The sequence below is a fragment of the Hoplias malabaricus genome, chromosome 1, assembly GCF_029633855.1.
Source record: "Hoplias malabaricus isolate fHopMal1 chromosome 1, fHopMal1.hap1, whole genome shotgun sequence".
Taxonomy (NCBI): Eukaryota; Metazoa; Chordata; class Actinopteri; order Characiformes; family Erythrinidae; genus Hoplias; species Hoplias malabaricus.
This window is the reverse complement of record NC_089800.1, coordinates 68,811,812-68,825,405: the sequence shown is the minus strand read 5'-3', so window position 1 is coordinate 68,825,405 and position 13,594 is coordinate 68,811,812. Positions and strand designations below refer to the sequence as shown.

General features: G+C 37.4%; 1 protein-coding gene and 1 long non-coding RNA gene across 2 annotated transcripts in view; both read left to right on the top strand.

The window, feature by feature from the left end:
• The window catches only part of LOC136697077 (uncharacterized), a 245,903-nt gene that overhangs the window by 202,686 nt on the left and 29,623 nt on the right, over window positions 1-13,594 (top strand). The gene's annotated exons all lie outside the window — the stretch shown is intronic.
• The window catches only part of sorcs3b (sortilin related VPS10 domain containing receptor 3b), a 158,896-nt gene that overhangs the window by 143,424 nt on the left and 1,878 nt on the right, over window positions 1-13,594 (top strand). Inside the window, exons 25-26 of the mRNA XM_066671900.1 lie at window positions 3,959-4,064; window positions 6,946-7,253. Coding sequence (XP_066527997.1) covers window positions 3,959-4,064; window positions 6,946-7,253 — 414 coding nt within the window. The remainder of the gene's footprint in view (window positions 1-3,958; window positions 4,065-6,945; window positions 7,254-13,594) is intronic.

Sequence of the window (13,594 nt, the reverse complement as noted above, 5' to 3'; positions counted from 1 at the left end):
GCCAATACACTGCTTCAAAACTGAGTATGCTTACTTGCACTTAATAATCTGATGCAATAACTGCAAAAAATCAGATTTTGTCAGAAATGTGTTTGTATTAACGTGCACTTTGGTAAGAAGATAATAAGAAAACTATGGCGTAAAATGACTTCTTCCTGCTTGTTTTTTTATGGTTTTACTGACAAATGTGTGCATATTTTATGGTTTCCTGTGAATACTGCTGTCCAATTAGTTCCTTCTCTGTCCATAAAGATGGAGATGACCTTTTTAAAAACTAGCATCCGTTTTGTTTTTTTTTGTCAGTGCTCAGACTAAGAAAAATTATATGCCCATTTGAATAGTCTGATAACTCCAAAAATTCAATATTGATTGGATTATTGGCATGCATGTATACGCATTGTAGGTTACTGCTTTTGAAAAAAGTTTCCAGGTAAATCCCCCTGTAAATTGCTTCCAAACGGGAGACAAAGTCGTATTTACCACTGGTAAACTTGGGATTCTAGATGACACACAAGTGTTTTCTGTAGATAAAAGTCAAATGCCATAATCAGATTTTTATTACTCAAAAAGCATTTAGTTGTTATTTAATCATAAATCACTTTGTAGGGACCCATTGTATGCAGTGGGCTTATCTTCAGCCAAGCACTCAAAAGAAGTCATATTTACTACTTAACCACCAACAACATTCCTATTATAAAATTATATAAACACTTAGCTTCAGTGTATGCTGAGATGTGTAACTGCAAAGAGAATCAAACAAATTAACTCAGAATATCTAACTATTTTTTTAGTTTTTCCATATGACCTGCACTGCTTTTTGGTGTATTTGAAAATTACAACATTTATGTGTATTTAAAATTTAGTAATGTAACATCATTAGAAAGAAATTCTTAATGTAACTATTAACATTTTTTTATTTAATTAGTGCAAAGAAAATTTAAATGATCGTAGTCCTTCTTGAAAATAAATGGGCAGAGAATTTACAGTGTGTTCAGAATTAGTATGCATGCATGTATTTTGGCTACATGTCAATATGTCCTTTAATTAATTAGCACAGCTGCTACAAATTAGTCCCTAATTACCCCTGAATTACTGTCACATAAGGTCCCTAACTTCCCTTGCTGTTTTAGCAATTCATGTAATTTCTGTTTGCACACAGTGTTCGCAATTATTAAGCAAAGCTTAAAAATGGGCAAAACAGAGATTATACAAAAGAAGGGGTTAGTAAAAACTCTGCATGCACATAAACAGGAAATATTCAAAATGATCATCACACACTAAAGATGTTCCTGCAGATCAGTGAAGGTGGTCGCAAATATGTGTATAACACAAGTTTTAGAAACTTGGAAATCTGACCTGAAAATCTCAGAAGAATCAAAAGACAAGTTGTAAAAATCCCTTTGTCCACCAGCAAGAAAATGGTTGAAGGCTGTGAATTGGAAGAAATTAAGAAAAAATGGACTCTAAATGTTTAAAACAATGTAGAAGAAAATGTATAAAAACCAGTTTTGCAATTAACAAACAAATAAATGTAAATAAAAGTAAGACAGAAAAACAATAGGATTAAATGGGCTTAATGATACATGAAGATAATGCTCAAATGTAATATTTACTGACAAGTGCAGTAAAACATAAGGGGTACTAGTTGGTTGGGCTAGTGGCAGGGTGGTGAATGGCCATTCTGCTCCAATGTGGTTCTGGTATCAGCACAGCGAGTGCGGGGGCTGGAAGGGACAGGGTGTCACGTTCTGGGCTGGTATCATCAACGATTAACTGATTGTCCCTTTTCATTTTCCCTTTCATGGAGTGAAATTGAAGATGTATTGCACCTTCTTTGAGCAACAGTTCTTTCCACAATGGAAGGGTCTTTGTGCAAGAGTAAGACATTAGTGAATAAGACACTAATGTTCATTCAAGAAAATGCCCCATTTCATGCTTCCCAATATACTTGTGAGTGGTTCAAGAAAAAGAGATTTGCTGATGCCCAAATTATGGACTGGCATATAGATTATCCACAGTCATTGTGCGTATCCACAGTCAAGGTAATGCTGTGCTGAGTACAAATAAGTGATTGTTTTAACAGGTACATAAATGCCAACATTTACACATTTTAACAACATTTTCAGAAGTGGAGACTTAAGTCTGCTGCTTTAATCGGACATAATGTACCCCTTTTGCACAATATAACCTATGCATAATGCACAACTTTGACATGCATTGGACAAAATACCACAAGGACCAAACAACATAGAACCATTCTCCCCTGTATAGACAGCCATGTTCAGAACAACCTTTTCTTTTGAATAAGAATGAGCCACAGTTCAGTTCAGCACAAGAACCCAGCATTGAGGAAGGGCAGCAGAAGCTCTGGGTTTCAGTGCTTTTTGCTCTGTTCTCTTTCCTGTCAGCGTTCTTTGCATTTGTTTTACTTTGTTTAATCGTGTCTTTGCGCTCTCATGTGAACACAGGTCCAGTGCTGTAATAGAGGATACTCAGGTGAGGGAGAGGGACAATCAATTCTCCTACTGTACGAAAGAAGCAGAGCAATATTAGAATGGCTCATTTTAATCCCATGTTTCAGGCTTTAGCAGACAAAGGAAAACTGACTGGGTGGCGTCATATTTCAAAATTAATTTGTGCATGCATGGAACAATGGATTTTTTTTTATATAATATGTCCCCTTTAAATCTAAAAGTTACATTAGTAATATCTTTAGTATAGAGCACATGTTTTAAAGAAAAAAAAAGTGGAAAAAGTGTGTTAAGAAAGCAGATAATTTTTTTGGGTGAAATTATCACAATACAAAGTATTTTAAAAACACAAGACTTACTCTTATAATATGCCTAATATTTTTTTAAAGCAGAGTAAATAATAATTCATACTAAAAAGGTATTTCAAGTGTTTACACGTTTACTTTCAACCACAACCCTGGCAATAAACAATGCTTGATTCCAGAGTCAGTTTCTTTTATTAATTCATCTACTGTAACCACATGATTTTAATTCAAGGTCATGGTGGGTCCAGAACCTATGCAGAATTTTTGGGTGACGAATAAAAAAATATATATATAGCCCTGCCCATTCAGCCTACAGCAGATTAGCCACACCCATTCACCCTGTAACCGCTTATCCAGTTCAGGGTCGCGATGGGTCCAGAGCCTACCTGGAATCATTGGACACAAGGTGGGAATACACCCTGGAGGGAGTGCCAGTCCTTCACAGGGCAACACAGACACACACACACATTCACTAATACCTACGGACAATTTTGAGTCACCAATCCACCTACCAACGTGTGTTTTTGGACTGTGGGAGGAAACAGGAGCACCTGGAGGAAACCCACGCAGACACGGGGAGAACACACCAACTTTTCACAGACAGTCACCCAGAACGGGAGTCAAACCCATTTTGCTTTATGAATGAGACACAATACAGGGCAGCCAATCAAAACAGAGCTCATATGCATTTACGTGTATTGTTCTGATAGGTTGCAATGTTAGCTCCAAATTGTAAAAATCTGTCCCTGAAATTTGCATCAATCGACACCTGAAGTTGGTTTGAGCCAAACAAACTGGTTTAATAGTCAAACAGTTGAAATTATACCCAGAAGAGAATTTTTATTCATACTTTTTACTTTTGCCATTCCTAATTATTGTTAAAGGCATGGGAACTGATACATACTTGGCATTGCTTTGTAATACTGCTTAAACTAATATGTTTTAACACTGCATTTTTGTTAAAATGTTGGTTTTACAATACATGAATGGGAATGTGTGGAAGAATTCATTTCACCTTTACAGTCTGAGCTCTGTGCATTAATTTACATTGTGGAGCCAGTTTGGAATTTAGAACATTTAGAGAGTTAGGGCTGGCAGTGGCCAGGAAAAAATAATCTTTACATAGTTTGACTTCTACAAACAATGTTTGTATCTGTGTGTGTGTGTGTGTGTGTGTTTTAGCCCCTCTGGTGGACTCTAGTGCGCTTCCCAGTGGCTCTGCAGCTCTGATGCTGGTTTCTCTGGCCTTTGTGGGTTTGGCTGTGTTCTTCATCTACAAATTCAAACGGTAAAATGAATACTCATTTTAATTAATCCTAACATTTATTGGTAACACTTTAAATTACAGCCTGCTAATTACTGGGTAAATACAGAGTAAGTACTTGTTAAGTAAGCTGTAAGATAAAGTAAGTACTGAGAAAGCACTATAGTAGAACTATGTGATTATTGTATGTTACAAAAATAAGGCACACCATAAGTACAGAGTAAGTACCTATTAAGTAAGGTGTAAGAAAATGTAAGTACAGAAGGTATGATACTAGAAATATGTGGTTATTACTGGATATATTTTACAAATACATTACAAACAAGGCATGAATCTATGTTCCAAATCCATTGTATTCTAAGCATAATTTTAGATTACAAAGTTTTATTAAATATATAAGTATGACAGTTTATGCAAGTGACTATTACTGTCATATTTTATAGATATGGACTATAACCTTTAATATTATTTGCAGTGCACATACAGAGAAAGTGTTACCCATTTTCCTAAAAGTAGTCCAGTCTTCACACAAGTTTTGCTGATTTATTAGTTAAATGTGGGATTTTGAGTCAAATTGGTGGGAGCTGTAGTGGGCAACACAGCAGGATGAGGTTTGATTCCCAGCTAGGTAACAACAACACACTACCAGTCAGAAACCTTGGGCAAGATTAGTAACACTGCATTCACCTACATTGTACAATGACATGTAGAAATGTCAATTTAAGAAGCGGAAAAGTGACTTCCGTGGGAATGTGTCATAAGAATATGAATAAGAATATAATAAATCTGCTATTTTAAAAAGTAATATAGCAATAATATTGTTCAGTAATATTTTCTTGAAGGTCTTCTTTATTGTAAACTGAATGAAGTGGGTTGAACACAGGGAACTGAAGCTAATACAGTCAGAATAATGACTGATAAGCTAATATATAAATAACAGTTTTTGCTGAATGATTCTGGCAAATACAATTTCTGGTTTAAAAAATAACACAAGAATGAGAAGAGGTTCTGGTCACACAAACACTGCCAAACAAAACTGGACACAGTTTTGTCTCGATTTAATATCATTAGGGGAAATCTGGTTGCTGTATCAAACTTAAGAAGCACTTAGAGCATACAGAATATTAGATTATTTTTAGTTCATTGTTACATATACAGTAACACTTTATTTGGATGTTTAACTGGTGATAATTTATAGATGCTCACTATATCTTTAAGTATCATTAAAGTAAATAAGTACTAAATGCAAGTTAACTTGACACTGAGTGTGTAACATCCTACTAAATCTATGTCTAACTGTAAACCTATTTCAAATTTTAACCTCAAGGCAAAACCCACACCTACTCCTAAACTTAACCCTAACCATAATGTTGTTGATAATCAACTGAGTATCATCAAAATGTTTGTGAATAGTTTCATTATCTGACTGATAATATTTGCATCAAATGCCAGAATGAAAACTATTTTGTGTGTTTTGAATATTCAGACATATGTCTGATGTGGGATATTCAATCACAAGTCAGTAGAGGTTAGACAGAAGGGAGCAGAGAAAAAAATCCAGTGAGTGGCCATCTTGCAATCTAAAACCTGAGAAAGGCTAGATATATTACAGCTGACCCAAAAACTGCTGTACCTATTCTAAGAAGAAAAAAAATCTCTGAAAGACAATGTGATCTATTATAGGAGGTCACAGTTTCAAATTTGCTCTATACAGATTATACATCAGTCTTAACTTTATGACAACTTCTTTGTTTCTGCTCTCATTGCCCATTCTTTCAGCTCCACTGACTAGACAGGAACACTTTGACTACAGTGTTTAACAATAGTACTACAATCTCTTAATCTGCATACATTTTAGCCCCCTTTATCCATGTTCTTCAATGGTCAGGAACACCACAGGACCATTACAGAGCAAGTATGGTAAATTATTCTCGCCGCTGCAGTGACATTGGTTGGTCCACCTTCTAGACGTAAAGTCAGAGGCAGTAGCTTACCTGTTGCTACACAGTTTGTGTGTCCTTTATCTGCGGCTCATACATGTTGCCCACAGGATGCTCTTGGCTGGATATTTTTAGTTGGTGCACTACTATTCAGTCCAGCAGTGACACTGGGGGTAAAAAACTCCAGCAGCACTGCTATGTCTAATCCACAACCTAATCTAAGACAACATTAACAAACAAAGTATGCAGATTAACATGGGTTACAGTCTGATATTGTAGAACTACAAAGTGCTCTTGTATGGTCATTGGAACTCAGAGAATGTACAGTAAGCGTAGAAACAATGAGGTGGTTTTAATCTTAAGGCTGGTTAGATTCATCGGCTAATTTTTTCTAAACTAATTACATGATATTCTCTTGAACTTTCCAGTTGGTTCAGAGGTTTAAGGTTTTGGAGAGTAAAATTTAAGTAATCAGCACTGAGATTAATATATTTCAAGAAGTAATGAGTAATCTCATTAAAATTTGAAGGGAGTAATTAGTCATTTGAAATTAATAGCATTTTTTATTTTTTTATAATAACTACTCCAACACTGCAGCCATTACATAATGCAGCCACATCAACATGGACCAGGACCCATGGCATAAGAAATTCAGACTGTTCCATGGTGAAATGTTCGCCTAGCATTAGAATGCTGTTTCTAAAAATGAAACCAGTAAGTGTGTGTAATTTCAAAAATTACCTTATCTCCCGAGTGGTGGATGCCTCCCTTTACCTATCACTTAGAATGATTCCTTCTCCTCCATGTGGTTTTAGCTAAAAATTGGGGTGAAAATTGGGTAATTGTTAATGGAAGATTGTGCTATTGGTGCTGTGTGTGGGTAAAAAAATAATATAAATATCTGCTTTTGTGTGTGTGTGTGTGTGTGTGTGTGTGTGTGTGTGTGTGTGTGTGTGCATGAACAGTAAGATTCCATGGATTCATGTTCAGACTGAAGACACGCACGAGAAGGAACCGGAGATGATCAGTGCTGTAGGACCAGGACAGAACACTACACACACTCCCTACACTCCCCGCAAAAATACACACACTCCATACACACCACGCAACAACCCACACAATCCATACACATCACAAAAAACCACACATATCCCCTTTACTACCCGCATTAGCACACGCACACCATTCCCATCCTGCCCTGCAGCACACAGTCAGGCTCCGGCCCCTCGGACCACCTGTGACATGATGGAGGAGCTGGAGACCCAAAATGGAGGTAAAAGCCATTTCTCACACACACACACACATTTATTTTAAGTGAAATACTCTCAGGATTTAATCTACAAAACTTTAAAACAGAAGATCAGACAAAGCAGAACGTAGGAAGAATCAGAGTATATGGGCAGCTCTTTCACTTCAACACAATAAAACCAAAACCTATAACATTGTTGTCCTACAAACACTATAAATATTCATGCAGCCTATCAGCATTCATCTGAAAATATTTACCTATCAACATTATCCTAAAAGCACCCCGTAATACTCCTGCAGCCAAACAACATTCAACTGAAATCACTCCCTAATACTCCTGCAGACAATCAACATTGTCCTCAAAGCACACCCCAGTTGTGCTGCCAAACTGTTCCTGTGTACATTTTTTTCGGTTCTCAATCAGTACCTTGACAGCTAGCAACATTGCCCCTAAGACAAGGACTGGTAGGAAATAGGAAATATCTTTTAAGGTTTCTGGACACATCCTTAGTAATCCCAGGCAGTGGTCAATTCACATGCATTCACAAAAACACAAGTAGATTTTTCATAAACATAAAAAAACATACAAATCCAAAAAAGTAACTAAATGAACAGAAAGCCAATAGTACTTCTACAACAACAGCCAATAAAAAAGGAAAATAGTTTAGTAATGATGCTGTATTAGCATGACTGCAAATCTAAATGTAGGTGTGAATGGTTAGAAGGATTAAGCGGGTTTGGGTCAGTACTGAACTGGAAAGCTAATGTCCAACTGGAAGACCTAAGGTTGAGCACTCTTGATATGTGACTGCAACTAAGAACAACAGGAAGCCGGTTTAGTATTACACAGCTGAATCAACAAGACTTTGCAAATCCGTGTGATATATTCAAGGGTATATTATTCTAGAAAGAAACTGAGTGAGAATATGAAGCATGAAACTGGTGCTGGGAATGGCCAATGCTGAAATGGACAGTCCAAGGGCGGGCATGGACCACCACTGGCTCAGGACCTGTTGGGAGTGAAGGCAGCATTTCCAGGCTGGAAATGGAGCTAGAGTTGGGACCAGGTGAACAGCCCAAAAATTGACCTGGCCAAGCAGGTCATTGAAAAGAGAGGTGTGAACCAAATCTTTTGGACAGACCTTGATCAAAACATTGGAAAATACTTGGATACTGAGGTTGACAAAGACCAAGACAGTTTACATCTTATGGTGCTTCTATACTGCATGGCATTGGCTCTGCACAGCTTGAAACACTATTCCCTGGTTGCTTTTCCACTAGCACAGCTATGTCATGAAATGTGGCCTGTGATGTAGCCCACCTCTAATGGGAACCATGGGCTTTAAAACCTATGATAACAGCAGAGACTCGGCTATATTCATTGTGTATTTGCGAGTTGTTTTTGTAGACTGAACATGGCTCTATGCCCCAGTTCTCACAGATCATCAAAGTTTTCCTTGTTGCACCAATCCAAGGATCATTTGAACTTCTTCAAAACACCACAACATTATTTTACGTCCTGCTGTGGTGAGTCTCATAGAAACTAATGCCACTATAATTTGGAGATTTTACAAGAGGCTAGTTTTTGCTGTCTTTGCTGTTTTACAGTCTACACTGTGTAAAAATTGTAAAAATGTAACACTCGCCAGCACACTTAGTGTTAATTTAGTTTGCATGTCACATTTAGTACCTACTCCACTCACTTCGTACTAGATTTGCCTAATGGAAATGTGAAAGAGTCAAGTTGAATAGGGTCCATACAGTGGAAAAGTGCCATAAGTCCTGGAAATGTAAGAAGGTAGTGTAATAGGTAGTGTTCCTGCCACAAAGCTCCCAGTTCCTAGGGTTGTGGGTTCACACCCTGCCTCAGGTCTCTGTCTATAAGAAGTGTGGTGTATTCTCCCAGTGTCTGCTTGGTTTCCTCTGGGTGGCTTGGATTCTTCCCACAGTCCATGTTGGTAGGTAGATTAGCTGTTCAAAAATGCCCATTGCTATGAGTGTGTAATGCCCTGTGATGCACTGGTAAATTGTCCAGGGTGATACCTGGTAGGCTCCAGACCCACCATTATTTACAATATTTTTTTTCTGTATAAACAATGACCAATAACCAGTAATTATACCTAGATGAAATTAGTATTTCATTATGAGCTTATTATGTCTGCAGTTCTGTTTGAGTGTGTTTATGGTGAAATTGTAAGAGAACAAGACACTGAAGCAGTGAGAGTATGAGGTCAGCAGATTGACCCCACTGTCCCCCAGTGTCCACTCTGGAAGATTCCTCTCAGCGCTGTATTGATTTTCTTTTACACCTTTCTTCTCGCTCATCAGAAACTGATTGCAGGTCGTTTTCCCTGCTGACCACATTTACACCTCTATATGTTCCAGGATCAGATATAAAACAATCTGACCTAAGATGTTTTTGGGGCAATTTTAAGCAAATCTTTTTCCACTCTGTGTCACTCTTAAAAATCGAATTGGGCAAATTGGATACACATTCCTTGCATTTCCATCACATAGTCATTTTTAGCATCAAATGATAGCAAACATTTTTTTTTTAATGATTATGTATGATTTTAACACAAATGAGATTAAGAAATTGTTTTGAAGTCCCCCCAGGTTATGCTCCAAAGAGCAGGGTCCACCATATTGGAGTGGCTATGTTTGTACACAGTGGTTTTGGTATCTCAGTAGGTCTCAGAATAATTGTGAAATGAGATGTAGAATCGTTTAAGAAAACGATGTATTGCTACAAAATACTTTATTCTAAAAGATAAAGTATTTTGCATTAGTCATCACCTTATCACATCATCACATTATGTCATCTCACAGAATTAAAGGCTGTCTGAAAAAACATTTTTCTGCAATACATTTACAGCCTTTTGTATTTTGGTGTCCTCTCTGTTTTCAGGGAGGTTTTACAGCATGAAACCATGTCATCGATATGGAGAATATAACACCTTGTTGTACTACAGACGTAACCTCTTTCCAGGTGCTGAAAAATCCATTTACGACTAGCCCTCCACCACAACACACACACGCACACAAGCCCCCAAATATATTTCATCAGCCTTGTTTGGCATCTGCAGTGCAACACTGCAGGTAACAGTATGACATACTGTGTCAGAAACTACACAATCCAGTGATTTTTATCACCAAAAAAAAAATTAAAAATTAAATAAATATATTTATATTTACATTTTTCCAGCTCACATGACCTGTATAATCAAATAGCTTTAAAATCAAGTAATAACCCAGTTTATGCTCCAAAGTATTTCACATACAACCAGGACACTAGGTCTCAGTATAACAGCTGTTTGGTAACTTAAATAATGGTTACTGAATAAAATAACTGTTCTTCTAGCATTTACACTTGGGTATGCAGCTAGCACCATCTATGAAGATTACAGTCAAAATTAAACTTGTGTATGCTCATCTACATTCGTACTTAATATATTTAATTTGTACCCAAAAGTATACGATTATACGATCAAAAAATTAAGATTATAAAGACTTATGCAGACAACTTGAATTATTACGGGTTTGATTCTTAGATTACAAACACAAATTGGAACGTGAGAAAAGTAAAAAAAAAAACGTTACTGGACTCACAGGCAAAATGCATAGAGCAGACGGCAAATCGATATAACGTGCATGCGTGGTCTGCTGCGTCTTGTTTTGAACTGGTGGTGGTGACAGGGTCCATGTACATTTTATTAGTTTGGTTCTTGGACTGAATGGAGAATGGGAGAAAAAAAAACGCTAAATCCACGTTTTGCATATAGTTCAATATTATGACTGGGGAGAATGGGCAGGCTTAAAGCACACTTTACACCTCATTGGTCAGTCTGAGCGATCACCTGTTCTTTACCGGCTCTCTACAGTTAAAATAAAAGTCCCAAATTCTTAGACTCTGACAGATTACATACGATGAATGAATGATGAATTTAACATGGGGTGGGGGGTTGTATTTTTTTATGAATTGTAAAATCATATTTAAATTAAATTTCATGAAATTAAATATGGTTTGCCTGCTCATAGAGTTTTAATTATAGATAATGAACATGGGAATGTTTCTATTAAACATTAAACAATCTGGCATTATAATTCAATCACAGAAAAATACATTATATGTTTTTGATTATTATATTATTGTTGTTGTTGTTGTTGTTATTGTTATTATCATTATTATTAATGCTCCAGGCACATAAGCTTCATATAGCACAAGCAGGGAAAATTACAACAAAAAAAATAAACATGGATAAAATCAAATGACCAAAACAAAATTAAATAAAAGTCAGATGATGTTACTTTTAATAAATGTGTCCTTTTCATGAATATAGTTATCTCTCTGTGAAATGCAGTTTCAAACTGAACTGAAACTTTCTACATACTGGTGGTTCCAGACTTGCATTTTTCATGTTCTTCACTTCATAAATGTCATACTCTATAAGGCAGATACAATATGAAGGTCTCATATGAAAGCTGGAACTATCCTCTTTTCACCTGAGCAGTATTATTATGTTAAATCTGAACAACTAATGAGGAATCAGCTTCAAATATAAAACACAAAATGAAAACAGCTATATGAAAGGGAATGGGAAATTAATAATCTGTACAAAAATAAATGTCACTAAAATTTATAAATCATTCATCAAATCAATGAGATGGTTCTTGGGATTATGAACTGACAAATTATTATTCAGTCAAATGTTGAGATTTCTATATATTATATAAATATATAGGAAATATTTGTAATCTTAAATTTGGGGTAAAACAAATCACCTCTAGTAAAAAATATATATATATATATCTGTGGTTATACAACTTGTATGTTTAAACCTGGTATCACTGAATTTCTGAGATTATCCTGAAACTAACAAGCTCTCATCTGTCTGTCTACATCTTTCCTATCAAATATCATCCACTATATTGATCAGTTACCACATGAAGATAAAATAAAACATAGAAAGTGGGCTCTAATGTGTAAATACACTTCAATCCAGGTAAAGAACGTATGTTCTTTATTTTATAATCATAAAATAACATCTATTGGATGGGAGGTGGGAGATAGGTTTCCCTCAGCCATTACAGAAAGCAGCAGTGCAGCTGGGCTTTCTTGGTTATGGAGCTGTCTGGTGTGAGGGACTAGTTGAGATTCTCTGCTAGGTGCTCACCAAAGATTTTGGTGCTCCAGTCCATTTGCTGCTGCACTTCCTCTCTTAATGCTCACTAATCATTTTTGCTGATGAGACCCATCACAGTCATCTCATCAGCGAATCTGATGATGTGATTTGATTTCTGCATTGCTGCACAATCTTGAGTCAGCAGGGTAAAAAGACAAGCAATATACTGAGCATGCAGTTCTGGTTGCCTGAGTGTTCCACATGTTGGTGCTGGAGATATTACTTGCGATCAAAGCTAACTGAGGTCTCCTAGTCAGGAAGTGCAGAATCCCATTGCAGAGGTTCCGATGGCATCCCATAGGTTCAGCTTTCCGAGCAAGTGCTGAAGGATGATTGTTTTGAATGATGAACAGCATTTGAACATATGTGTCCTTACCATCCTTACCTTACCAGGTGGAAGGGCCCCGGATGAAAGGTGATGGCTATGGCATTCTCTGTAGAGCAGTTAGGAAATTCAAGAACAGTAGATGACCTAGTAAGTGTGCAGCAGGGTCTTGATTTCCTCACATTAGTCATGGTAAGAAAATGTAAATGATCATTGGGAAGAGGGGTGGGCTTCCTCACCACCACATTGTTCTGTGCCTCAAAACGTGTGTAGAAGTTGTTCAGTGCACCTGGAAGGGAGGCATCAATGCCACTGTCTTGTAATTGGTGTTGATCTGGATACCCATCAACATGCCCTGTGTATCACTGCTGTTTTTGAATTGAGAGATGATATTCTGAGCATGTGCTCGCTGTGTCTCTAATGGCCCAAAACATGTTGCCACTCATTGTTCTCAAGACCATGTTTTCATTTGCTTTGTGGAATCTCAGGCCCGGGCGGCACGGTGGCGCAGCAGGTAGTGTCGCAGTGTCTGTGAGGAGTTGGTGTGTTCTCCCCGTGTCCGCGTGGGTTTCCTCCGGGTGCTCCGGTTTCCTCCCACAGTCCAAAAACACACGTTGCAGGTGGATTGGCGACTCGAAAGTGTCCATAGGTGTGAATGTGTGTGTGTCTGTGTTGCCCTGTGAAGGACTGGCGTCCCCTCCAGGGTGTATTCCCGCCTTGCGCCCAATGATTCCAGGTAGGCTCTGGACCCCCCGCGACCCTAAATTGGATAAGCGGTTACAGATAATGGATGGATGGATGGAATCTCAGGCCCTCAGCAGAGCACACACCTCAGCAGTCTTCCACAGGTATTGGTTG